Source organism: Tauraco erythrolophus, chromosome 29, assembly GCF_009769465.1.
Source record: "Tauraco erythrolophus isolate bTauEry1 chromosome 29, bTauEry1.pri, whole genome shotgun sequence".
Classification (NCBI taxonomy): domain Eukaryota; kingdom Metazoa; phylum Chordata; class Aves; order Musophagiformes; family Musophagidae; genus Tauraco; species Tauraco erythrolophus.
Window position 1 is genome coordinate 1,941,819 of NC_141493.1, and position 27,645 is coordinate 1,969,463.

General features: G+C 58.0%; 1 protein-coding gene across 1 annotated transcript; it reads right to left on the reverse strand.

Annotated features, from left to right (window-relative positions):
• Nucleotides 1-1,647: 1,647 nt before the first annotated feature.
• Nucleotides 1,648-26,706, reverse strand: GFRA2 (GDNF family receptor alpha 2). Its single transcript, XM_086628123.1, has 9 exons — nt 26,667-26,706; nt 21,183-21,497; nt 17,506-17,589; nt 13,080-13,428; nt 3,222-3,331; nt 2,997-3,137; nt 2,733-2,908; nt 1,983-2,036; nt 1,648-1,776 (listed from the first exon to the last, which is right to left on the reverse strand). Exons 1-9 carry the CDS (start codon nt 26,704-26,706, stop codon nt 1,648-1,650), a joined length of 1,398 nt encoding a protein of 465 aa, XP_086484249.1.
• Between the last annotated feature and the right edge of the window lie 939 nt (nt 26,707-27,645).

The following is a 27,645-nucleotide window of genomic DNA, read 5'->3' on the forward strand; positions in this document are numbered from 1 at the left end:
TCCCTCCCCGTCTACCAGTGCCCGGCTCCCGGCAAACAGCCCATCCTTCAGCTCTGATTTCGGCATCCTCAGCTCCCTGAGATGCCCCTGACATCCCATTTTCCACTGGCAGAGCTGGATGGGGGTTTCTGCTCCTTGGCACGAGCAGCAAAGTGGGGGAAAAAAAAGAAAAAATAAAATCAAATCAAGAAGCTTGACGTTTTGCATGACCCAAATCTCAATGTTTCAGTTCGGTTTTAAGCGCTGTCAGATTGTCTGGAAAAAAAAAAAACAACAAAAACCCAAGACATGAAGGGAAGGGGATGATATTTGCAAAACCAAAGTTACTGCACATTAAAAAAAAACCCCAACCCTGCCGCACGGGAACGTGTCAGCTCCTTTGAAACGTTCGCTTGTTTGCTTGTCTCCCGGAGGAAAACAGTCAGAGAATTGTTTGCAGCATTGCAAAATATTTAAACTGACCCAAATCCCAACGTTTCTGCAGCTGAACGGCCCCCTGGGCCCCCCCCCCGGGCTCGGGGTGCTCGGCCGGCCCCAAACCCCGGCACAGCGGGATGCTCGGCGGAGCGCGGCTTTCGCTGCTGCTTCCCTCCTCGTTTGGTCGTTCTTGGTTTATTTTTTTGTTTTGTTTTTGTTTTTCCATTATAGACATTATTAAAAAAAATAAACTTTACAATAATACATTTTTAAGTTGTCGCTGTTGCCGTTTTTTAAAAAAATAAAGGAAAAAAGGAAATTAAAAAAGCCACACTGTAGATGTATATGGTTATGTATATACATACATATATGTAGGTATAGGTGAACAGTATATACATACACTATATATGTATATATAAAAGAAAGAAAACGGAGAGGAACATATAGAGGTTTCCGACCACTGACGGGTCAGATCCCATCCCAACCCAAATTCGATCGGACGAAGAATTTTTAAAAAAAAGCATAAAAATAAAAATAAATTCTCCCCCTCCAAGTGACAGATTGAAAACATCAGGACAACCTCACAACATTTGAACAGTAGTTTCTTTTCTCTTCCTTTTTAAAACTCTCGCCAACCACGGGAAAGAAAAAAACAAAAACAAAAAAACCAACAAAACAACCCCAATAATGATGTCGAGAGCTCGAGCGAGTCCCCTCGGAGGATGCGGAAGAGCCTCCCGATGGCATGTCCATCCTTTGGGATGCTCCGGTGCGGAAACCTCGCCGTCCCCACGGCCACCCCAGCACACCTGGCCCGATGGCTCCTGCAAATCCCCTTTGCTAAAGCTCTGCTCCACGTGGATTTTCCCTCCCTGGAAATCTCGGGGATCCCCCGTTGTGGGGCACGTGGTGGGGATTTCACCATGAGCTGTGGGCTCCTGCTTTAGAAACGCAACCCAACGCACTGTAAAAGCCAAAAAACCTCAAAAAAAAAAGGCAAAAAAAAAAAAAAAGAAAATAGGAAGAAAAAAACCACCAAAGTTTCCCAGCTGGGGAGGGTCCCTCCTGCCAGCCGGCGTGCCCGGGCTCGGCATCCCCACTGGTTCTGAGCATTTCAGTCTCCGCACGAGGTGGTCCGTCCGTCCTTCCCTTCCCTTCTCCGTGGCCGCGGCAGGGACGGCGGCGGGGGCGAGCGTGGCGGCGGGCGCTGCCGGAGCCTTCCTCACCCCCCTATAACGTCAGCTTCAGCAGGAGGACAGGCAGCACGGGCAGGATCCGGCCCGCCCGGTGCCGGTGGCCGCCCGCCTTCTGGTCCACGAAGGTCTTCTGGTCTGGCATGATGTCTGTGGTCAGCTGCGTCTGCGGGCGAGGGGAGAGGGGGTCTCAGCAGGGTCCTTTTTGCGGGGGGAAACAACCAATCTTGGAAAACGCCTGGTTTTGCGCTCGGGTCAGCGATGCCAGCGGTCCCCGGCACGGCGCGTGTCTGGCACATCCTTCCCGAGCCATTTGCAGTGGGAAATGGCTCTTGGACCCGGGACCCCGTGCTCCCCCCACCCCGAACGTACCTCTGAGTAGCACAGGCTCTGCTCTTTGGACTTGTTTAGCTTTGATCCGTGCTCCTGGAGAGGGGAGAGGAGGAAGAAGAGGAGAAAAGGGGAAGAAGGAAGGGCAAAGGAGAAAGGAGAAAGGAGGAAGGAGAAAGGAAAAGAGGAAGGAGAGGAGGAAGGCTCAGGGTGGGTACGTGCACCTGGGGCTGCTCCCACCCAGGGTTGCACCCCAAGGTTTGGGCTCCCAGGTTCACTCCCCCCCTGCTCCCCGTTCCAAATGCTCCTGCCCAGGACCCCGCACCCACCCATGACACCCACCGGCCACGGTCCCCCTGTCCTGGGGGCACTCCCTCCCACCCAGGGAGCAAAGCACGAAGCCACAAGCCCAGCGCAATGCAAGAAAACCCGTATTTTCTCAAGTTTCCCAAAACCACGTGGAATTCAAGGCATTTTCACCCCGAACGAGGTGAGGGCAGGAGAAACTGGGCTGGAGGCAAACACACCAGCTCACCTGCCCTGGGCACAGTGCCATGCTCCAAGCGAGGGAAAGGGATGCGCAGGGCACGGATCCCTCCCTTCCCCACGCCAGACCCCCGGGCAGTGCCCAGACCCCTGTTTACCAGGGCTGGCCGGATCCTGCTGGGCACCCAGTTCCCAACACCGCATCCGGACCAAGATGCCTGCGTGGAGCAGGACTTTTTGCTGCAGCCCATCTCCCGGGTGATGGACCCACCCCGGCTGGCAGCAGCGCCCGGGCTGGGGTCCTACCTGGACGGAGGTGCAGGTGGTGATGACACTCGTGTCGTACATGGTGTTGCTGTCATTGATGTCATCCGGCAAGGCCGGGCTCTTCTCCGTCTTCGGTGGCAGGGTGATGGGGGGCGAGGGGTTCTTGGGGGAGAGGTTGACGTCGGTGCCGTTGCCGAAGGCTTGGATGGCGTTTCCTGGGGGACAGGAGGTGTTTATGGGACGGGGGCTGCACCCTGGTGGTGCTGGGACGGGGTGAGGATGGAGGATGGGGAAGCGCCTTACGGAGACAGGGGTTTTCCGTGAAGTCTCGGAGGAACTTCTCGCACTCCTCCTCCAAGTTGCCGCTGCCTTTGCAGGAGCACCAGGGTGAGATGGTGATGCTGGTGGGGCTGGCGTCCACGTAGTTGGGCGTCATGTCGAAGCCTGTGCCCGGGCGAGGAGAAGGGAGAGGGATGAGGGGCTGTGGCGGGAGAGACCCCGGGGCCATCCCGAGCCCCCGGCACTCACCGATGAGCCCGGCGTAGGAGCCCAGGCATGCCTGGTAGTTGTCCCCAGGGCAGCTGGTCAGGGACTGGAAGGAAGCTTGGCAGTTGGTGTGGAAATCGGCCAGCCGGGACCTGGGTGCAAAGAGGGAGAGGGAGAGGGACGGAATTTCGCCGCCGCTCCCTGCACAGGGTGGCTCAGCAGTCAGGAGGGGCGCTTGGAAAAAAATAAATAAAGGTGAGAAAAGAGGATAATTTATCCTCTTTTGGATAAACTGGGATTGGGAGGGGAGATCCAAGGGACATCCAGGCTCAGGAGGTGCAGCTTCGTGGCTCACCTCCGATCACCCCAGCCTGCCAGAGGGTCACGGCGTGCGGGGGGGGACCCCGCTGGGGATGAGCCCCCGAGTGCGGGACCCTCGTTCCTCCATCCCTGCCTGCTCCCCCCCTTCCCAGCCCTCTCCGGGCTCGACTGGCACAGCACACCGTAAACTTCACAACCCCATTTGGCCGCGCTGCTCCCGGCGTCATTACACGACTGTAAAATTTCACTGCTTGTTTTTATCTTCCCCCTGAAATGTTAAAGCTTAAAGTGCAATTAAAATGCCTGAGGTTGGGGATTACATTTTCCTGTCTCCTTTCGCAGCTGAGAAGGGAAAAACAAAAGGAAGCCCGAGATGCCAAGATGCTCGTGCCCTGCCTGCCCTCCTGCCAGACTCAGCTCTGTGGACAGAGCGAAGGCAGAAGGAGCACAGCCGGGGAGATCAGCAGCAGGACCAGATGGAATAAAGAAGGGAAAAGAGGAGCAGAGGAGCTGATTTCCACTCCTAACCCGATTACTGGCTTCGTTACCCCTTCCCATCTTCTCTCACGGAGCGGTACAACGCACAGAAAAAGCACAGGAACGCCGGAAGCCCAGTCATTCCGGGTGTATCCGTACCCTGGCTCCGCTGACACAAACCCAGCGCTCCGCACGCGGCGCTCTGGGGATTTTTCTTGGGATGAACCGAATCCCCAAGGCAGAAGGATGAAGAAACGGGAAGGACGTAGGAGAGGATGGACAGATGGACCAGGTGGACAGATGGATGGGCAGCAGTTTTCCAGACTGACTCAGCCATGAAACGAATAGCTCCGGGGCTGAGTCCTGGCCCAGGCTGGATCTCAATCACAGGGAGGAATTGCCACGCAGCAGCCAAGTTGCTGACGCTGGAGATGAGACCTTGCATCTCACAACAGAAAATCTCCTCCGCTCTTTTTTTTTTCCACACTTCATATAGATAGAAGAAGGCATACATTATTTTCTTCAGCTTCCTTTTCCTTCCTTCTTAATTAAATGTCATCTTTGTCCAACCAGTGATTGAATCATCCAACAGCACCTGCCTAAAGCCATAAGAACTGACAAAAATAAAGGGTAGAAATGCTGGGTTGAGTTTCTTGTTGGTTTTTTTTTTTTAAATAGGAATGATTTGTTTTCAGAAGGTTTCGATCAAATTAAATGGAGGAACAAAAGAAGCAGTGATTGAGTGAAGGAGAAGGGATCTGCAGCGATACCTTACATCCAGCCAGCGCTTTCCATCACACCAGATCTCAGAGGTACCACTGGGGAGGAGCAGAGATGCTGGTGCTGAGCCCACAGGCAAAAAGCCACTGCAGTTCCATGGGCTATGAACCGGGGAAAGGACAGAAGAGGGAATAAAGCACAGCTGCTCAGGGCTGGACCAGAGCGCTGGATGCTCCATGCGGGAATGCAGTGGTTTCCTGGAGAATTTGGCTGTTTCCAGTCATCCACGCCTGGGGCTTTTTCCAGATCACGGGGTTTCGCAGCCAACAGGGCAGCTGAGCCTCTTCTGGGGACCCCCATGTCCTTCGGGGACCGGGGCATCGCCCCGCAGCAAGCTCCCCACCTGAGCCAGGGGGTTGGCGACAGCCACCCGTGCGCTTGCTGCCCTTTTTTTGCTGATTCCCGTGGCCGGGCACACAGGTTGAACTCGGTTTTCGCCCGCTGACGGGCTGCCAGCGGTGTGAACTGAATTATTTTCCCACTTACACCAGCTGCCTGACCCACTTACAGCCTCCCGACAGGCTGCAAATTTCCAGGGCAAGGTCAGGCTCTTCATCTGGGTTATCCGAGCCCTCCCGACGGGAAGACAGGATTTCTACACCACGCTCTTCTAAGTGTTGGGTGTTAATAAATAGCAATAATGCAACTGGCACCATCTCAGGGATGGATGCAATGGGGGGGTGTGGGGCAGCAGCCCCATGACATGGGGAAAAAGGATAGGATTGGGCTAAAACACCAATTCCAGGGGAAAAAAAGGGATTCTGCAGCTCTCCTGTGGCACGAGTGACACCAGGAGCAAATCTTCTTCCTCTCCTTCCTCCAGGAAGGAAAACTCGCCCGTCCCAGGAGCAGGTTACTCTCACCAGACCCACATTTCATTCCCTCCCTCGTGATTCAGCACACAGGGAAAGTAAAACGGTGCCGAGAGGGAGGCCGGGGGGTCCCATCCTGCTTCTGCTCCCAGGGCTGACGCTCGGCTCCCCGCACACGGTCTCCCTCGCCGGAGCTGTGCACGAAGCCCGGTGCATGCGGAAAAGCTTTTCCAGGGGATGTCCACAACGCTCAGCCCTCCCTGCAGCCAAATCCAGCCTCGGGTCAAGGGGTTTTGCTCCCCATTTGCAAGTTGGGAGCAGAAGGAGGAGCCCGGGGTGGGTGCTGCGGAGCAGAAAAGCTCCAACTCTGCTCCTTTCACGCAATCCCCGTGGCGAGAAGGTATTTGGATTCCTTCCTCCTCTCCTCCATGGGAGATAAATAAAGTTTCCAACGGCATTTCCCCTCTCCCCAAATTAGAGGCGAAGGCACGTCAATTCTCCTAAAGAACTGCCGCAAGTTCATCACCGAGTACCACGGAAATTTGTCACGCTGCTCCCCGGGGCCCTGCTCCTGGCTTGTAGCATCCTCTAAGGCAAATGTTATTCTTTTCATAATACATGACAAGCCAGCTGGTAATCTTTCCAGAATATCCAAGCCAGATGTCACTCTTTCCATTGTATACAATGAGTTTGCAGTCGCTGGATGAGACTGGAACTGCCAGGAATAAACCTTACTGGAGCTGGCCCACAGCTTCTCAGATTTCTGCTTTTAAGTGCCCGAGGAACAGAAAAAAAATAATAAAAAAATAAAAAAGAGAGGGAGCCAAGTCCATCTTAGCAGAAAGAGGAGGAATTGGTGCCAAATTGCTGGCCAGCAGCTCGAGGCAGCAGGTGGGTCTGGCCAGGCTCTGCTGGAAAATGCCAGACCTGGGTTGGGATGAGCTGGGCTGGGATGAGCTGGGCTGGCAGCTGGGTCAGAGCTGGGGAAGGAGGACAGGGGGACCGGGAGGTGCAGAGCACAGCCTCGGCCAGCACCTTAGTTTCCTGAGAGGCTTCCAAGTCAAAAAAAAAAAAAAAAAAAGGAGCAAGAAAGGGATTAATGAAAGCTAATTATATATATACACACATGCATCATATCCCAAACCCACTCCAAGTGCTGGATTTCAAAGTTAGGGGTTCCCAAGCTGTTTCTCTTTGATGCATCTAGAAAATACATTTGATTTCTGAGTGAAAGAGCAGGATGACACCAAGGGGAGGCAGCCCCAGTGATCCAGGGGGCTTTAATACCTCTCTTGCCCCCTGCCCAACTCCAGACACCTCCCCAGGACCCGGGTCCCTGCGGTGCACATACACCCCCCGGCACACAGACCCCCCTTTTAGGGGACTTTGGGCATCTCTGCAGGGCCCATCCCATCAGCTCCTGGCTGCCAACTCAGCTCCCAGCCTTATTATCAGGCAGGAATTCAGCCCCAGCTTGCCAACCCTCGCTTTGACATTAAAAGTTACCTACGCGAGGACTCGGGATCGTTTTGGGTTTTTTTTTTCCCCCCACTTGTCGGTGAGTTGCAATTTTTTAAGGAGAAAAGTCCCCGGAACAGATGCAAGGTGCCTAATTGGGTGCTAATTGCTCCCATCACCGCGTGCCTAGGAGAAGTCCAAGCGCGGCGCTGGTTCTAACTCACCGCCCATCAAAGCGAACAGCATCAGCCTCGTGAATATTTCATGCAGAAAATGTCCAAGAAGCGGAGATTACTCCAGACGTGTTTTTCACAGGCAATTTACAGGGACCAAGGAAAGACTTTAATAGACACGAGCGTCAGAACGTGCCTCTCCCCGCTCCCGCAGAGCAGTGGATGCTCAAGAAGCTGCGACAACATGGAAAAACTCAGCAAGACACGAAAAACCCGCGGGCTCGCTGGGCATCCTCCTCCCCACGCTCGCTCTGCCTGCTCCATCCTGCTGGAGATAAAGGTTTCCCAGGCCAGGAGATGCTGAGATAAAAAAAAAAAAATTAGCCTCAAACACCAAGAACAGTGGTCAGGTCATTCAAAAAGAGCCCTGGGGATGAGAAGCAGCTAAAGAAACGAGGGAAGCTGGAGTAAAACTCTACTTTTCTGGATGACCCTCTACCAAAGCAAGTAAATAGTTCAGAGAGGGGGAAAAAAAAATATAAAAAAATCAATGGAAATATTTGTTTTATCCAGAAGAAGTTATCTGCCACCTCTGGAGTCTGAAGTGGCCTGTTCTGGTAGGAGCTAGGAGGGTTTTGTTCCTGCTTTTTGGGAAAATCACAGCTCTGCGGTAGCAGTAGCATCTCTGGGTATGATGGGCAGCGGTCCCTCACCCCAAAGCTGCCCCGCGCCCACGGACAGGAAAGAGGCAAAAGGAGAAGGAACCAGAGCGAAGCAGAGGAGAAATCCCCAAATCCGAGTAGGCAGAGCCAAGCCAGCAAGAGGGGGAGAAAAAAAAAAAAGAGGACAAACAGCCAACGAGACGGACTGCGCGGTTCGGAGCCGTTAATTAAGAAGTTTGGTCGGCTGCGGGTATTTTTAGGACATCACACTTCGATTCATCACAGATAAGAGCGGTTGAGAGACTTTTTTTTTTTTTTTTTCTTTTTTTTTTTTTTAAATCCTCTTGCCTACGCTCAAACCCTATCATTACCCGGTACGAGAAGGGAAGAATTAAACACACGCATCATTTGATTTTAATTGAAGGACTGTTCTATTTCATTGAACTGCTAACTAAGCCGAACAGGAGATTGTGTTTACATAAGCAAACCCTGAGTCAGTATAGACTTGCTGTCACATTAAGTCAATACTTATGAAGAGTCTCTATTTAATTATTCAGTGGGAATTGACTTATTCCTGTGTTAAGAGCGCCGTTAGCCCTGAGCAAGGTGGCCGTGGAGCTGAGACATCCCTTCCAGCCCCCTCGGCATGTGGGTGCCCATGGGGTCCCGGGGCAGAGGTACCCAGGGGGTGCTGCCCCACTGGCCCCCTCTTTCTATCCCTGACCCCATACCACGAAGCCAAAGCCACCAACTTAAAATTTCCTAATTTAAGGTCGGATCTGGAGGCTTTCCCTGCCCATGACAGGGAGGTTGGATTAGATGATCTCTAAGGTCCTTTCCATTCTATGATTCTATGATTACAGCCCCAGTTGCCCAGCCCTGGTGCAGCCACCCACCCTGGGGACGCATCAGCCGTGCCCTGTCCCCCTCCAGATACCAGCATTGCTTCTCTCCATCATCTCCCAGATCCACCCTTAAAATCCAGGAGCGTTTTTCCCTCCTCCTCCTCCTCCTTCCCAGACAGCTACGGGGACAGCTGAGCCACACTTCTGAGCTGCTCTCATTACACGGCGTAATGAGAAAGTTGAGCTGCCGCTCCGCTGTTTATCAAGGAAACATCCATTATAGATGGCATTTTGTCCGTGCTAAACAAAGGGCGCGAAGACGAGGAGGTGGGTTAGGGGAAAAAGAAAAAAAAAAGGTGTTTTGTTCTCATGTTTGGTGTTTAATCAATACCAATCCTTCCCAGCCAAGTCTCCCTTGTGGGTCTTCGGGCGATGCAGCCAGGCTTCCCCTCCCCAGGGCATCGCTCCTGAATGGGCATCCCAACCCCGGCCAAAGGGATGCAGAAATGCACCTCGCCAATGCCCACGGACACGGGGGGAGCCAGGCAGGATCCGGCCCCCTTCCAGCCACAGATACCCTGAAAACAAGGAAGAAAACCCTGGCAAACGAAACACCACTCTGCTTTGGGATGCTGAGGAGCTCCAGCCAGTGGAGGCTGGGAAATTGTTCAGCACCAGCATCACTGAAGCATATAAGACCAGATTATTTGTGTTCCTGACTTGCTGATGCAAGATGAAAAATACAGCAAACTGCAGCTGCTGAAATCAGCTCTTTTCTCCCCTTTCCTTCCCTTACCCCTTAGCTGAGGTTGGTGTTTTGCAAAAGGTTTTTATATTCTGGGAGCTAAAACCTGTCTGTTGCAATCAGACACAAAGCTCGGGGAGTTTGTCAGGCTCCTCTGTTGTGCCGGGAAAAGCTTCCTGGCAGGAAAAGCTTCACAAATTGCAGCGATCTGAGCCTTGATTGCTCCTGCTCTCGCGGCCGGGAGCTGGGCGAAGGGGCTCGGGCATCTCACCGGCGCCTTTGAGCAGCATCACACATTGAGGCCGTTTGATTTGGCTTCATCTGAAGCAAAGCCCAGAATTTCAGCCCAGAATAACCCGGATCCTGCAGCCCACTCCCGGCCCTTGCCAGGGCCTGAGCCCACGCAGGGATGCACAGAGCTCGGGGGTCGCATCCTGACCCCTTGGTGTCCTCAGCCCCTCTGTGCAGTGCAGAATGGAGGGGCTGCTCAGCATCCTCCTCCCAGCCACAGGGACCCCGGTGCGATCCAGACTCCCACTCCACACTGGGACACTGCCCATTGGTTTAAATACTCCAGTCCAAAAAAAATCAGAAAACATCACCTTCCATTGGCATGACGGAGGAGCTGGGGGCTTTTATCCCCCCAGCTCCATGACCACTGATGGGACAGGGGCTGGTGCTCAACAACCATGTAACCCCCAACCCAGCGCAGCTGGAAAGCAGCAGCACAAAGCCATGAAAACCTCCAAAATGACCATTTTCCATCCTGGACTTGAGTAGCAAATTTTCAGCTGGGTAGAAGTAAATAATTCCATTTTCTTTCTCCCCCAACTCTTCTCCTTCTTTCGGGAAGGAACCAAAGGGATCTCAGGGGGGTGTTTATCCTTCAGCGGCCGCAGCCCCTCCGAGGTGCAGCCCCCCGTGCCCAGCTCGGCACTGACCACACCGAGGTGCCAATGGAAATCTCCCCGCGGAGTGCCATCCTGGCACGGAGGGGTCGCCGCTCATTAGCCGTTCAGCCAGGAGGCTTAATGACACTCGCAGCCCACGTGGGAGCATCGTCTCATCTCCCGTCACCGCTGGCTTGCGGAGCATCTTGCCGACCTGCTCCCGAGTGCGATGCCCTTGCCGGTGCCACGTGCGGATACGGAGGGCGAGCATCAGGCTGTGATGCTGGCGTGATGGGTGCAGGCGCCGAGGAGAATCCCACGGCAGACCCCCGGCCTCGCCTTGGCAGCAGGAAGGGGCTCAGGGTGATGGGACGCGGAGGGGTTTCATGCCCAGTTGCTCCTGGGTGGAGGCTGGTGGGTGCCAGTGCCATGGGAAGGAGGATGAAGGTCATGTGCTCTATTTACACACGTTCCCAGCACCTGGTGATGACCTTGGCAGTGGCTGCCTGCCGATGCTTTGTTATTTATAAATGCAGGAGAGAGAGAGGAGAGGCCCCCCAGCACCAGGCAGCCCTGCAGACCACCCTGTCCCTGCAAAACAAGCCCAGAGCCGCTCGGCAAAGGGGACACCAAACCACCAAACTCACCTGCACGCGGATGTAACCCCCCACCCTGGGGCTTTTGCAGAAGAGCAAAGCAAGATGCTCGCCCGGAGTGGGACCAGCAGCACCTCCAGGGGTCCCAGAGCCATGGACCAGGGTTTGTAGACCCCTGCATTGGGTGCAACCCTGCCTGCAAAGCAGCTCCAAGCACCGAGCCCACAGCAGGGACCTCGGCATCGCCGCTGAATGAGACCCCCTTGCACCACGCCAAATCCACCCTAAATCCATCCATGGCACCTTCACATCATCTAAACCCCTCTGAGGAAGCGTGAACAGCAAGTCAGGGAGAAAAAAGCCAGACCCTCTCTCATGTACAAGGCAACATCAATAGAGAAAAACTGTTATTTTTTGCCCCCTTCCCCAGGTCGGTCATGGCTTCTAAACACTTTCATGGCTGCAGACACAAGGAGGTCAGGCGAGCTGCTGGGGCACGGCAGCATCTCCGAGCATCCCGGGCTCCCCGCTGCAGGCTCTTCACCCCTCTTGCACCCCAGTGCCACCGCCTGGTTAATGCAACTGCTTTTAACAGGGGGTTTGGAGCTAAATCCACCTGCCTGAGCCTGGGGGAGCGCTGCTGGAGCTCCCCCGGGACTGAGCCATGGGAGGGGAGCCGATGGGATGGGACATTCCCTTGCAAGCCCAGATCCAAGGATCGCATCCATGCAGCCCTGCAACGTCCCATCACAGAGAGAGACCCGCCGAGGTTAAGGCAAAACTCTGCAAACCAACACCCAAAATTCGAGGGATGCACAAATAAATGCTGGATTTCGGGTGCTTTGTGGGGTGAGAGCCCCTGGCCCGGGCTGCCTCCCCCCAGCCAAGCAGCATCCGCGCTGCTGCCGGAAAAACACATTTCCAACTCGAAGCAAACAGCCAAAGCAGCTGCCACGTGTTTCCCCCTTTCCCGCTTCACCTCTTTCTGGTGGAATTTCATTTTGGGCAGGAAGGGGCTTATAATTAATGCTCAGCAGCTCCGTGGCCTCTCTGGTCCCCCCCACCCAACGCAGGTTATCCCGCTCTGCGGCCGGACGCATCCACAGCGTTTAATGCCGGAACGATCATGACAGAGAGGTGCTACCGGAGATTTGGCCACGACTCAGCGCAGCCCAGGTATCTTTTATTCATAGCCATGGGCTGACTGTATTACTTTTTGATAAAAAGCCACATTCCCACGTTCCCAACACATTCCCTTGCAGCCAGAGGAGGACCTGAAGCCGTGTTATTTATTTATTTCGCCACCAGGCTCTGGGAAACTCTATCACCTTGATGGCAAAAAGACCCTCCTCCTCCTCGGAAATATATTCTTTATGAGGCTGATCCAGCCCCCGGAGGGTGACAGGAGGTTTTTTGCCACGTGAATAATGAGTTTCATAACGGAACAAAAGTCTGAGCTCCCGACTTTGCTCTGCCACGGGGAAAGTGGTGGATTTCGCCAGCCGTGAAGTTTGGCTGGGGATGCTGAGAGCACATCGAGGGGTCCTGCTGCCTTCTGCACCTTCGTCCCACCCACAGCCTGGGGAGACGGAGCAATTCCAGGGTGGGAATAGAGACAACGCAGTCCCTGGGGACTCAGCTCCACCGCTTGCAGCCGAAGCTGCTCCATCCCCACTGCTCTGGTTCTTTATCCCACCCCCAGCACCCCGGGCACAGGGAAGGGCAGAGCCGTGGTTTGGCACTGGGGGTTTCAGAGCAGCACAGAGCTCAGGGTGCAGGGTGGGGGGCTCAGTTGACAGCCCCCACGCTTGCAAACCACATGCAGCCCCACACAAACCCACGGGTTCACCCCGCAGCAAAGGGGGGACCAACTCAAGGCGATGTCTCAGCCCATGAACCTCTCCATGAGCAGCCAAAAACCATTAACTCTGCCCTGTTCTACGCACAGGACAGAGTTGGCTACTGGAGGAGCTACTACTTGCCACAGGGCGTTGGGAAGATGCTAATAAACTCGGAATAGGGTCAGGCAACAAGAGAGCACCGCGAACCCCACCACGGCCCCACGCAAAACGCCTCGATGAGACCACCCACCACCGGGCTGGGTTGGGAGAAGCCGCGGCAGAGCCCGGCGCAGCCCTTACCGGCAGAGGTGATCCGTCCGGCACGCGTTGCGCAGATCCAGGCAGTTGGGCTTCTCCTTGTCCTCGTAGGAGCAGGAGGGGACGATGGTTTGCCGCCGGCGCTCGGCACAAGCCTGGTCCCTGCAGGAGCAGAAGAGCAGGCGGTAGGTGTACTCGCTGGGGACGCGGTCGAAGAACTGGCGCAGAGCCTTGTGGCACTTCCTGCGGCTGCAGTGCTCGGTGGCCGAGATCTCCCTGCTGCAGGTGGAGATGTAGCCCGAGCGCAGGCGCTTGCAGTTGTCGTTGAGGTTGCAGGCTTTGGCCGCGTCCAGGCAGTGGTTGCTTTTGGAGTTGGTGGCGGGGTCCATTCCTGCCCGGAGAGCAAGAAGGAGAAGGGGTGAGTGTGGTACCGAGGGATGGGGAGATGCCCTCAAGCTGGGGAGATGCTACAGGGAAGGGGGTTGGCATTGGTGTCACCCCCTGGCATCTCTGGCACAGCCTGTCCCTGCCGTGCCGGCAGCGGGGAAGGGGCTGGATGCATCGCTGTGTTTCTCCCCTCTTCATCCTTATCCTCCCGCACGATTTGGAGGTCCTCCTCCAGCACAGGAGGGGTTAACGCACACGGATGGCATCGGGGGTGTTTGGGGAGGACCTGGTCAAACAGTCTCAGTGCATAATTCATGCCATGAATTTGCAATGTTTTTTTTTTTTCCTTGTCAATTATTCAAAGAATAATTATTAATTATTCAGCCTGCTCTGAAGCAGAATAACCTGCCGAGCTGCACAGGGGCCCCCCCAGCCCCCGCATCCCCTCCTGGGGCTCCCCAAAACCAGGTCACCCCCAGCCAACCCCCCCACAGGGCTGGGATAATGGGGACAAGGCTGCCACCAGAGCTGGCCACTGGCCACCAGCCACCGGCCACCTGCCCTGCACCAGCCTGGAATCCCAACCGTCAGCAGATCAACAGGGAGAGGGCGGATGAAGCCGAACCACCGCACGGGAACAAATGCTGAATTTTCTTTTTTTGTTGTTCTTTTTGTCAAAATGACAGATTGCCCCCTCAGCCCAGGTGCTATTTTTGAAGCCACCTGATCACACCTGCCAGCTCATCCCCAATCCCCCCCACTCCAGCCCAGCCAAGTCCGTGTGTTCCTCCGTTGGCTCCCGCCTTCCGCTGGCAAAGACAAACGGCAGTGCCCGGCAAGGTTTCCTAACGGACTCATTTGTAGGGCCCTGCTAATTAGCATCGTCCCTCGCCTCCCCCTGCCACCCGTGGGGCTCGTCCTGCAGGTGTGCAGCGTTTCGGGGTGTCGTTTGCAGCACGAGACCCGACTTTGTCTCCTTTTCCCAAGGTCTTATCCAACGTGGTGTGAGCCGGGAGCTGCAACGACAGCACCACCACCGCTAACGAGTCCTGATTAAAAGGTGAAGCTGGAAGACCCTCACACACAGTGCCAGCCCATGCAAACCCGACCCATCCCATTGCCCTGGGGAGATGCTGGCAGCTGCCGGGGGCTCGGTGCCACTGGTCCCCACCCCTGCCATGTCAACCATGGGGCAGTCAGCACCCTGAGCTGGGCTGTGACACCACGAGACCCCCCAATTTACTGGAGCTGGGGGAGGGAAAGCTGTTCGGAGAGAGCCCTCGAAATGCCAAATGTGTCATCCCAGTGATGAACACCCCCGTGGAGACATACTGGGGACGGGGGAGTTCGAGAAGACACACGTGGAGTGAAAACTCCTTATGCTGTGTGATTTATAAGCAGATCTGCCTTGAAAAATAGCGGGAGAGGCAAGAAGGTCGCCCGAGCTAAGAGAGACATTCGAGCTGACGGATGGTCGGAGCGTGAACCAGCGCTGTGCTGGGGGGAATCCTCCTCCCCGCTCCTCGCAGAGCCCTCTTCGGAGCAAAGCCAGGGAGAAAGGAGGTGAAGACAAGTCCTTCGGGGCTTGGCACTCTCCCCAAGGATGGGACAGGGCAGAAATTGCCATTTCACAGCAGGAACCCCCTGCTCCAGCCCGGACAGTGCTATGGGGTCTCTCCAGCCGGGGGCTGAGGATGGAGACAGCTCATGACACTGATGTCGGAGGACCAGAAGGAGAAAAAGACACTTGGAGAGGATGGGGGACACCTGGCTTTCCTTTCTCCTTGCCCAAACCAGCTCCCAGTTTTGGGGGGGATGCACTGAGCACCCTCTGCACCCCGGGGTGTGGGTGGTGCCCCCCAGCAGCGAGCCCTGCGAGCGGTGAACAGCCAGCGCGGCGGCATTCCGGCACAAGCGCGGGATCCGTGCAAAGCGCCGGCTTATTGCCTAATCCTCCGGAGCATCCGGAGCATCGCTCCTGCCCTGCCCGAGACCTGCAGGGACCTGGATGCATTTTAATAGAGCAGATGCTGGAAAGCGCAGGGTTTCTGGGGAGCTCATTAATAAAGCACAAGCATGAAAATTTCATGAGGCAAGAAGGAAACGGGGGTCACGGAGCCGGGGAGGGGACCGCACTGGGGGACCTGGTGCCACCAGCTGTCCCCTCTGCAGGCTCTGCCCGGCCTCTAGGTGCAGGATGGGGTCAGGGGCAGAGGAGGAGGTGAAGGGCGATGGCAAAGGCAGCGCTGCTGCAAGCCCGCTCCGTGCTGCGCAGCACGGGCTGGGGCCAGGGGGTCTGATGCCCACCCACCTCGTGGGTGCTGCTGCCCGGGGTTGGTGCCCACGCGGGGAGAAACACAGCATGGGGCTGGTTTCCCATCCGGAGCTTCTTCCTTCCTCTCTGCAGGCTGTGGTTTATGCAGGGCAGGCTCCAGCAACCCTTGGCACTACAGAACATCCTCATCCCAGGATGCTCCGCAACGTGGGGGCGCCCTGCACGACCCCCCCAGTGCTCTGCCTCTGCCCGGGCATCGAGGAACAGCACCAACAGCTCATGTGCCTCCATCGCTTGGGCTCTGGATCAGGGCTGGGGGTCCCAGGGTGCAGCCACTCGCCACCCCCACCACTCCAGCCCCACACAAAGGGGACAGAGAAAGGATGGAAGAAGCATCGAGGCCACCCCAACAGCCACAGCACATCCCCAGAGCATAAAACCAGCCAATTCCCCCTTCCCCCAGCCCCAAAATTCCCAGACAGGCTTCCTTCTCCTCTCGCTTTGCTGTTATGAATAAATCAACCCATGAGCGTTTAATCTCCCACTCCAGACACTTCGCTTTTCATACTTTCCAGCAGCTAAAATATTTCCCTGACGCTAATGTAATCCAAAAAGGCGTGCGGGAGACGGGAGGGGGTGGCATCGTCATCCCGAACCGCTGCTAAGCTCCTCGGAGGGAGCCTGGCAAATTCGCTTCGGGAGCTAAAACCCCGGTGGGTGACGGCAGCGAGGGGATGCGGCGGCACAGACGTGTCCCCAAAGGAACCAGAGTGGCTCCAGGGTGGGGGGCACAGCATGGCTTTGGGGTCCCCGAGGTGCCACCACCCTCTGCCCATATGCACCTCACGAGGTCTGGGGACACAGGGACCCCCAAAGCCCCGCGGCAGCGGGCAGCTTTCGGGGAAAGGGTTAAGAGAAGAAAGAGAAAGGAGAAGCCAAGGAATTTCGTGACCTAATTTGAAAAGGGGGGGGGGTGGGGTGGCAGCACCGAGGGTTGTCATGGAAATAAATGGCAAAAAAAGTTCCCGAGGATGATGGTGGAGTTTGGGTTCCCAAGAGGAGGCAGAGAGATGCTCCGCAGGGCTCAGCATCCTTCTCCCAGCAGCAACCTATAGCTCAGCTGGAGGCTGGCTGTCCCGGGGAGGGACAGCAAACAGGGTCCCCACCTCGGCTTCCCCAGGGTGTCCTGCTGGTCCCAAATCTTCCAGAAGACAAAACACTTTACATGGAGCGACGGACAGGCAGCTGCACGAGAGGACGCAGCGGCACAACAAACGAGGGGTCACAGGCTCTGCAGCCACCCCAGCTATTCGACACGAGCTGAATCCAAAAGGTAAAAACCTAAATCACAGCCTGGGGGGGCAAACGGGAAGCTTGAGGAGGGGGCTGCTGCCCCCAGCTCTGCCGTAGCCGCCAGGCAGGGGCTCAAATCCAGCCCCCACCTCAGCCGGGGCTCCCCCGCTCCCAGCAACATCACATCCCACCGGGACGGTCTGAAACAGAGAGGATCTGTCCCAAAGTGCAGCAATTCCAGCAGCACTCAGGAACCAGTCCCAGCATCGCTCCCGTCTGCCAGGCACCAGCATCCTGGCCGGCTGCGGGGGGGCACGGGACACCCCCGAGGGATGCTCAAGGCATCAAGTCTGGGGCGAGGGGAGAAGGGGTGGGCAGGAGAGCGGCTGGAGGAGCAAAGGACCAGACCACGGGGGAAGGAGCCGCTGGTTTTCCTCGCCAGGGAGCTCGGTAACAGGTCTGCGTTCACGGGCAAGGGAAGATAAAACGGCGGAAGCGTGTTGCTTTTATTACCTGAGAAAATTGAAGCGAGTCTGAATATATCAGAGAGACGAGAGGTGACCGGCTCGTAGGGGGAAGCTTCATAAAATTCTTCTCCTAGAGCAGGAGGGAAGAAAGAGAAAGGGGAGAAAAAGCAAATTAAAAACCACAGCAAATAACTTCAGCCACCGCCGAGGCTACGGCCGGGCGCGGGCACCTTCCCGGCGTGGCGATCTGCGATTTGGGGAGGGAAACCCAAAAAGCATGGAAAGCCCTTGCAACAAAAGGAAAAGCCCATTTTGGAGCAGCTCAGCTGAATTCCTGCAGGCTGGGAGCTCGCGGCTGGCCGGGCAGGTCTGCGCTGCTGCCGGCAGCTGCCCGACGGCGGGTCCTGCCATGGGCTCAGCTCCTTGTGCCAGGCAGGTTTGGCAGCAGCCGCGTTCAAACCCACCTCAGGAGTTGAGGGAATCTAGATTCCAACGGTCAATGTTTTATGAATACATCCACAGAGTCCGGGCCAGCTGCAAGCTGGAAGTTTTAGGGTCTGTGCTCAACTCCAGATTGTTTGTTGTTGTTGTTGTTGTTGCAAAAAAAAATAATATTTGCCTAAAAAAAGAAAAAGCACTGTAAAGATTCTTTTCTGCTCTGCTCTGCCTCTGAAGCACTTTGGAAAAATGGGAATATTTCAGTGGGGGAATACTGACCCTCATTTGAGCACCAGAGCGTCCCCACCAGTGAGCCCCGGGGCTCACCCATGGCAATCCACGCTTTCCGCAGGGAACCCAAGCACCGTCTGCCTGGCCCCAGGCTGGGGGGACCAAATCCAGCAGAGGTGGAGAGATGTTTTTTCTGAGGCTTTTGCTGTCCACCCTTTGCATATCTCCAGAAGAGGCTGATTTCGGAGCGCCAGCCACGGCTCTCAGGAGAGGAAACGCTCTCCTCAAACCCCATCAGCCACAGGGAAAAAAAAAAACAAACACATATATATTTGAAAAAAAAAAATAAAATCAATGGCTGGACTTTGAACACCCCAGTCAGAGGTTGACCAGCTGCCCAGAGCATCGATCCCGCCGTGCCCGGCAGCCCTTCCGGCAGGATCCCTGCCCGCACCGGGTGCCCTTGGCACGGGTGAGCCTGGTCTGCCCTGAGGACGGACCCTGGCAGCTGGGATCGCTGCAGCCCACGCGTGCTCTGCCGAGTTATTATTAGCCCAAGGCAGCAGTATTTATCCCGTGTAATTAAGGAGCCACTTGAAACCCTGTGCTGGAAAACAAGCTCATTAAGAGGCGGGGAGCGATGCGGGAGGGCTCGCTCCAAGCCCAGCAGCTCCTCAGTGCCATTCCTTGGAAATTTAGGGGGGCTGAGCCAGGTGGCCAGGCGGGGAGATCCCGGTGGGATGCCAGCTTGGGCTGTCTTCAGCAGACGCGAGTTTTCAGCCCATCACCCCATGCCTGGCCTTGCCACCACCCTCAGGGTGATGCTGAGGGATGCTACATGGGGGGCAACAGCCCCCACCAGGGTCAAGGGCAGCTCCGGCTGCTGCTGCCCATCGTGGGGAAGGAAACACGCCCCAAGCAACCTACAAAGTCCTCCTGCTTCATGCCAGCCCCCTTCAGCTCTGGGTTTCCTAATGCTCCGATGACAAATAACACCTTTATTAAAGTGCATTTAGGAAACACTGTAACGTCCTGGTATATTGCTCTGTCGATGCAATAAATAATTAAATACTAGCTGGACCCTGCTGCTTGCTAGGAAAATTACTGAGCATTAAAAGGGCAGTGGACTTTTCTTGAGCTCGCTGAGATGCAATTAACCTCCAGGAACGAGGCTGGAGTGAAAGCAGTCCTCCTTAATGGCAGGGACAGCCCAGCGCCCGCAGCCGAGCGACACCGGACACGGCATCTTTGCTAAGCCCGGGGTCCACCTCGGGCTCCTCGTAGCTTTTACACTCACTGGTTTATGCACGTTAAAGATTCGAGCTGCTGGATCTCCCCAAAGCTTCTGCCTCCCTTTAAGACTTGGTATAATCACTTCTCTTCCCACCTCCTCCTCCTCCTCCTCCCCCAGGTACAGGTCCTGGAGTACCCATCAAGCAGGAAAGCATCCTTCATTCAGGTTTGCAAAGCCCTCGGAAATTGCTGAATGAAGGCTGCTAATGAGGAGTAGAGAACAATTAAGCAGTAATTCCTGCTCTGAGCTGGTTTTTGGGCTCGCTGGTCCCTGCCTTGACCCAGATTCGAAGGCAATTTCACCCGGGGGGGCTTGGGTACAGCCCCCCCACGTCCTCACGGCTGCCACCAAAGCCCTCCCAGCAGCACCACCACCTCCTCCAGCTTCAATCCCAGCTCAGGCAGGAGGGCAGAGACCTGCGCCCGCTGCAGGAACGCGGCTGCCAGGGACGGAGGCTCCAGCAATTCGACCCTTTTAGCTCCAGCTGCCAAAGGAGGTGGGTTTCCACCGGGGTAAGGAAAGAGCAGAGGAATGGGCATTTTTACAGGCTCAAATCCCCGGTGGAAGCGGAGCCAAGCTGCCAACGCGCTTGGTGCCGCGAGGGGCCCAGGGTCCATCTGCTGCAAGGTGCCACCAGCCAGGCGGGCACGTGCCCTCGCAAGGACCGTGCCGCAACTCCGGGGCTCTGGTCCAGGTGGTTTTGCACGAGCTGAAGCTGGATTTGAGAGCTTCCACGTGCAGAGCCCGTCGTAAGCCTGTTAAAGGGATCTACACGATGGGACTGGTGCTGGCTCTGCTCCTCTCCAGTCTGGGGGCAGCCAGAGCCACACAGGGGTGCAGGAGGGGACAGAGAACGCATGACAGCAAAGCAAAACCCCACCAGCACTGGCACCAGCCCCAGCTGAGCCCCCCCCAGCCGCTTCCTTCCTCCAAGCCCAGTAAACTGCCCTTCCGCAGCCCTGGACCAGCAGCACGAGCCCCCAGCTCAGGTGATGCCCCTGCAGAGGAGCGAGGGGCGGTGGGTGCACCCCTGTCTCCCTCCACCTTCGGGCAGTCGATAATCCTGCTGTCAACAAACAAACCAACCCCCAGGTTGCAAAATCCAATTTCAATTACCTGCGCTGCTCCAGCCTCTGATTTACTCCTTCAGCAGGCTGCGGTGAGGGCAGGCTCTGACGCATGGCTACTCTGCAAGGGGAGACCCCCGCAAGCCCTCCCTGCAGCTCCCCAGCCCACAAACCCCACCGGAGCAAGGAATAATGGGGGGGCTGGCAGGGGCTGAGGGGGTAGCGGCAATCTCTGCACCCCACGGAGATCCCCACAGCCAGTACTGAGGTGCAAAGCCGTGCCCCAGCCATGCTTCCCTCTGCACCCCATGGGCACGTCTCCTCCTTTGGGGCAGGCAGGAGGGAGGGAGCTCAGCTGGAGCAGAGCCCTGCCAGGGCCTGCAGGTGCCCGGGCACCTGGGCACAATGGTTGTGCCACGATAGCCATCAGCTCTTGCTGCAAACGCTGTCCCCAGCCCATTTCTCCCTTGCCCCATGCCCACATTGGGCAGACCAGCCCTCAGCCTGACCCCATCAGCATCCTCCAAGGCAGGGGGGACCAGCCACCTGCCCCCACGGTGCCTACGCAACCCCCAGCACTGCTCTTGCTCATTTTTTCCAGAGCAGCGAGGTGCCCTTGGAGCTTCCCAACCTCAAGGTGGGTCAAGACCACCTCTCCTCCAGCACCCTCCACCCCACGGCAACCCCACGTACCTTCGGTCAGCCCCAGGTGTATACTCCAGTATATCTGAAGGCACTGAAGCTCCTTCTTCATCCCTCGCTTGCAGCGGCAGTCGTAGAGGGGGCTCTCCTGTAGCACTTCCAGGGCCGCCTGGCATTCCTTGTTGGCCAGCATGGTGTTCCTGTCGCGGCCGGCCAGGCACTGCCGCAGCGTGCGGTACCGGGAGCTGCAGCTGGGCTCTGCCGCGCACAGCTCGTTGGCTCGCACGCAGTCCACGGGCACTCGCCAGCCATGGGGGTCCTGCCCCGGCAGGGACGGGGGGCCAGCCAGCGAGCGGAGGATCTCATCTGGGAGAGGGGCAGGGGAAGGAGAGATGAGGGCAGAGAGAGGTGAGGGAGGGCGACCAGGTGGGGTGAACCCCTTGTATTCCCTCCCTGGGACCCCACGCATCAGCCCGTGCCCCAGCCGCGGTCCCCAGCGTTAAAGAGCATCCTTCCATCATGCCTCAACCAAGCCTGGACGTGTCCCCAGCCATAACCCCCCTGGGGACCATCAAACACAGCAAAATTCAGCTGGTGGCCTGAAAAAGCAAGTGGGGTGTCACAGGGCACCCCGGCAGTGATGCCATGCCCCAAGGCTCGGGAAGGAGGAGGGTTAACCCAACGCCTCGGCTCCCGGCGCCGCCGTGATGCCACGGGACTCTCTGTTTCTTATTAAAACCAGACAAATAAACAAATATAGCGTGTTCCCAGCCCCGGTGCTGCTCGGGGACACGAACCTCCACGCATGACCTCTCAAGAGTCAAGGGAAGCAGAAAGCCCGTCCGAACTCCCTGCGCACGCTCCTGCCTGGTCCTCATTTCGCGGCTCATCGTTTTCCAGCCCCGCCGCTGGATTTTTAGGGCATCTGACTCATGAGGTTTCTGAGCGCTCGGGCTTGGCAGGGCTGCGGAGCGGCTGCAGCTCGGTACAAACTCTTCCCCTCGGGGATGGCCTCCTGCGTGCCTCCGGGCTAGCCATCCCTCCGGGTGGCAACCATCCGGCTTGCCTGGCTCCTGACCGGGCACAGCCACTGCCTGCTCCTCCGACCCTGCCTCCACAAGCCCTCCTCTTCCTGCCCAGCACTCCCTCAGCTATTTCTATCATTTTCTCATTTTTCTTTTGCTTTTTGAAACAGATTCTTGAAGAGTCAACCCCAGGCAAGCCCACTGGCCCATCCCATCGCGGGGGCACAGGGAAGGGGGACAGGTTGCGTTGCCCCCATGCCCGCACCAGCCAAGCGATGGGGATGGGTGGGCAGGACCCCCTGTCACTCCTGACCCTCCCATCTGCCCGCTTGCAACCACAGGCAGGGAAAGCCCTGGAACAGGAAAAGATGGGCATGATGGGACCTGGAGGGCATCCTTGGCCACCCTTGAGGGTGATGCAGGGGGAGACCCCACTTCATGCGATGCCCACACTTATTGCTGCCCCTGCGCCCTGGGGACCACTTTCCCCTTCCCCCGTTTGCCACATCCAGGCCTCCGGCTCCCAGCCCCTTCCCAACCCACGGCCGCTCGGCCGGGTATGGCAGGGGGACAGTGACATCTACAGGCATGTGACAGGGGCCACCCGTGTCCCACCCCACCTGGCAGGACACACGGGCAGCTCCCACACTTGGTGCTCAGCCCCGGCAGCGGCTCCCCCAGGCAGGCAGGGCTGGTTCCCTGCCACCACACTGGGGTGGGCACCCATCCCCTGCCTCCTGCATGCCATGGGAGCAAGTGGCCACCTCTCCAAGTCAGGACACACTCCTCGGGCCATGGGGAGAGGAGAGGGGATACTTGGGGCTGAGATGACTCTGCAGAAGGGATGGGCAATGCTGGGTATGAAGGGGCAGAACAGGCAGTAGCCTGGGGTGGAAACATCTCCAGCGCCTGCGGTCAGGCCAAGGAACACATCCCGTCCTCCTGGTCTGCAGCCGATGCCCCCAAACAAACACCATTGGGTCCGGAGAGGTCTGGAGGGTGTCCAGTAACCAGGAGCAGGTGCAGAGGCTCTATGCCCACGTTAGATCCAATTTTGGGTGGCAGATGTCCCTTGGGAAGGCCCTCCTTGGCCTTTAAGGATTATATTCCACACGAAAGGCAGGCAGGATCCATGAGCATGGAGGCACGCTCCTGACACGCAGCCTGGACTGCTGGAGGAGAAACAGGCATCCCCAAACGCTCCTCAGGGCAGAAACACCAGCTCTGGGCCATAAGATGGACGATGCTTTGGTGCTTTGAGTAGAAAGGGGCCAGTTCTGCACCTTTACACGCCGGGAAAGCCCAGTCCGAGGCACCCAGCGCAGCAGCTGGGTCAACCTGCTCCTGCTGTGGCCGCCAGCCCCAGGGCAATCACCTCCCAGGCATCGAGAGCCATCCCACAGCTCCACCATGTGCCATTCCTCCTCCGCTGCCCTTGCCCAGCCCAGCAGCAGATCTGCCCGGCGCTCGCCCCAAGCAAGCCCAGGTCTCAGCTCCAATTTGGTCTTCTCCAGCTGATGCCATGAAGTCTCTTCCCGAAGTGCGGTCCAAAGCCTCTCCTCCAGTGGTGATCCCTTTTCTGCTGGCTCCGGTGGCCTCCCAGGCGGGGAGCGGAGGTGCTGGCAGGCAGGGAAGGGACACAGCCCTGCCCTGATGCAGGTGCTGGACCGCACAGAGCATCCTTGCGAGGTGGGCACTCGCTCATGCCAGGATGGGAAGTCCAACAGTAAATCCACTCACCAAGGTGCCAGCAGGGACACGTGGCAATGAGCTGGCCCCAGCTTCCTGTTTTTTGCCACCTTGCTTCCAAGGCCTCGCAGAAGCAGGGTGCTGTGTGCCCCCTCGGCAGCCCCAGGACAGTGTCTGCAGCATCCTGCACCGTGTCTGAGCCGGGAGTGCCAGCAGACCCCGGAGCACCGCACAAAGCCATTCTGCTGGAAGAGGCAGGGCAGCAGCAGCCCTTCCTCGCGATTCACAGCCTGCACGGGACAGCTTGAACGCCCCAAACCCAGCAGCATGCTCAGCCCTGGCTGCTGGGTCAGTGTTTTTTACTGGAACCCGCTCACGGTGCTGCCAAACCGAGCAAAGCCCTGCAGACCCCCACGGAGGTGCAAGGTTTGGAGTTTGGATGGAGGGGCAGGCTGAGGTGTTGTTTTTTTTTTTTCCCCTACCCAAAAGAAATTGCCTCGCAGATCCACATATCAATAAAACATCTGCAGAGAATTTAAATCTAATCCTCAGCAGTCTCCAGGGTGCCGGAGCACAGCACGGATTTGCAGGCAGATGCACAAGGCTCCGACAGTCAGCCAGCAAACAACGCCATGGCCCGTTTTCCTCGCTCTCCCGCGGCTTCCTCCAGCAGCGCCGGGCTGCGTCGCCTCTTTTCCAGCTCTAATACATGTTTCCTTTTACTGGTCCTGCCAGAGACCTTTGGACACAGGCAGCTTTAGAGGTAAATATTTATCCTCACAACTCGACTCCGAAAAAAAAGCCCACGATTGCTCAGGAACGTGCAGCCTCCCAGCCCGGCCGCTGTGGCAGCGATCGTTTTCTCCCAACCAAAGGGCTTTTTTGGCTCAGCAGAAAGAAGAGCCCAGATGTGAAGAGCCAGGCTCCGCTCCCCCGCGCTCCTCACCATGAGGCTGAGTCGGGGGGGGGCTGCTTTGGAAAGCAGCAGGATGAGACCCCCTGGGCACCCCATCCCTAATGCTCAATCTAGGGGTACAGATTCCCGGTGATGACTGCTTGGGGTGTCACAGCTCCTCTGGCTGGGGGGGCGGGGGAAGCCTCCCCACCCAGCCTCCTCCTTTGCACCCCTGAAACCCTTGGGCCACCCAGGAAAAGGGGCAGAGGGTCTTGCGTTCCCGCAGCCTTGCATGTGAGGGTGAACGGACCACGGTTTGGATGCCTTAGGTGGGGCATCCTGGAGGTCCCCGTCGTCCTGGATCTCGCTCGTGAGACGTCCAGCAGCGAGTCAGACATGCGTACAAACGGCCAGCGGCCCCCCCAGCCAGCACTGGAGAGCCCTTCTTCTCCCCTGCACACATCTCCCCACTTGTGCCCCCCACCTTGCCCCCGGACCATCCCTTCTTGCTCCCTCCAGCTCTGAAAGCAGGGCTCGTGCCCCCCTGCCCTGACACTCCCTGGCATGCTCTGCCGCTGGCAGGTCACGGGGAAGGGCGCCCCAAATTGGGGCTCAGCCTCCCACCAGTCAGGCCTGTGTCCCACCCCACACAAAGGCATGCGAAGCACCAGCATCTCCCCCACCCCCAGCACGGCACCCCTTCCTCTCGTCAGACAGGGACCATGCCGGGGAGAAGGAGAAAGGAAGAACCTGTCACCCCCACGTCACCCAGGGAGCAGAGCCCTCCCGGGGATGCCGAGCACCCCACACACGGTGGTCCCTCTGCCTGCACCCCCAGCCCCACACCACGGGGTGCTCCGGAAGGAGGTTTGCTCTGCAGCCTTCAAGTCTCCCCCAGCAGCTGCCTGTCCCCTGTCCCCGTCCTCGCAGGCGGGCGATGCTCTGCCAGCCCGGGCGAGCCCAGTGGAGTTTTTGCGGGCACTCACTGCTGCAGTGTGCCAGGGATCACACACACACACAGCCGGGCACCCTCCGAGAGCAGCGGGGTGCAGGTGCTACCGTAACGGCGTGGGGACCACCACATGGCACACGGCTGAGTCACCGTCCTGCGTGCACCCAGGACAAAACCAGACATTTCACCTTTCTCATCTGCTCCCTTTTCACCCCAGACCCACCACCGCCTCCAACTTCTCCCCCTTTCCGGCTGCTCCTTCCCCACGGCCGTAGGAATGCTGAGCTTTTCTTCCTGGCAGCCACAGAGCTCCGAAATAACTCACACATGATCTAAAGCAACACGCACGAATTGCAACAGAGGGGACAGCAATTCCCCACGCACACACACGCACATGCAATTAGCTCAACTTTCCCACCCGATTCTCCACGCCGAGTTCCCAGGCACCAGCAGGAATGGGGAGGGGGAAGCGGGGAGGGGGAAGCGGGGGGGGGGGGTGGGCGGCAGGCTCGGCAGCAGCGGCTGGAGGGCGCTGGGAGACACGGGGTGGGGGTGGGGGGGAAAAAGAGGGGTAGATCATCCTCCGAAATGCAAATCCACGTAGGCTGCCAAGGAGGGAGGGGAGCGAAGACGAAGCTTCGCCCGCCGATCCTGCCCGCTCCCTCGGATCGCGCCCGCGGCCGTGCGGTGCCGGAGGCGGGGGCTGCCCCGCTGGGGTTTCTTCTTCACCCCCCCCCGGCCCCTTCCCATTTTAAGTTTGAGAAGAGAATAGATAAATAAAGTTGCCCCTAGTTAAAATCTTTGCCCCTCTCCGGATGCAGACCGAGACCCGAGCAGTGCCCACCTCGGAGGAGCGCCGGTGCCTCTCGCCAGCCCCCGCAGCCCCTCACCCGGGGAAGGACCCGCCGCCTCTGCCATCCTGCCCGGCCGGGCGGCAGCAGCCCTCCCGGGCATCCCCCGCCGGGGCCACTCACCTACGAAGAGGACGATGGAGAAGGCGTTTGCCAAGATCATGTTAGTAAATCCACGCGTTCCTCCACGTGTGCAAAAATTTTAAGGAAAAAAATAAAAAAATAAAACAAAATATATATAAAAAAAAAAGGAGGTGAACAAAAAAATAATAATTCCCAAGGCGGCCAGATAGATCCTAAATCCGGGCGAGGACGGTGGGCTGCAAAAGACAAGAGAGGCGGGGAAGGGGGGGTGCGCTCCGCCCGGCGCGGAGCCGGGGCCCTCAGCCGCTGCGCCGGGCAGCGCGGTTCGCCGCCTCCCGCATCCCCGCCCGGGCTCCGCGCTCCGCGGCTCCGCGCTCCGCGCACGGCGGGCACCGCGCTCCGCGCTCCGCTCGGCTTGTGCCGAGCCTCGGGCTGCCGGGGCGGGGGCGGCGGCGGGGAGGGGGGGGGATGGGGGGGGGGGGGGATAGGGGGGCGCGGCGAGGGGTGGCTGCGTTCCGCCGAGCCCCGGCGGCGGAGAAGGGGCAGAGCCGGCGGTGCCGCCCGTTCCCTCCCCGCCCCGGCCCTCCCCGCGCCTCTCCGCCCCTCCGCCGGGCTCGGAAGCCGCGCACCGCGGAGGGCAGCGCAGCCGCGGACGCCCTTCCACCGCCCTTCCGCCGGGGCAGGGGGCCGGGGGCCGGGGGGAGTCTGTGCGCGGACCCCCGGCCCCCCATCCATCCCTCCGAGCCTCCGCGGATGCACCTGCCTGCGCGCAACGGGGGACCCCCGGGGCGCCCCGCTGCTGCGGAGCCAAAGGCGACGCTCCCCCCACCCTGGGAGCAGCCCCCGGAGGATGGGAGACGGGGGGCCCCGTCGGGCCGCAGGGGCACAGGGGCGTGGGTGCCTCGCCCCCGGATGGGTGACACGGCACCAGCTGCTGGGGAAGGGGAGGAGAGGGGCCGGGGAGCCCACCCAAACGGGACCTACCAGCTGATGTGCGCTCCCCGCTGCCGGGGTGCGT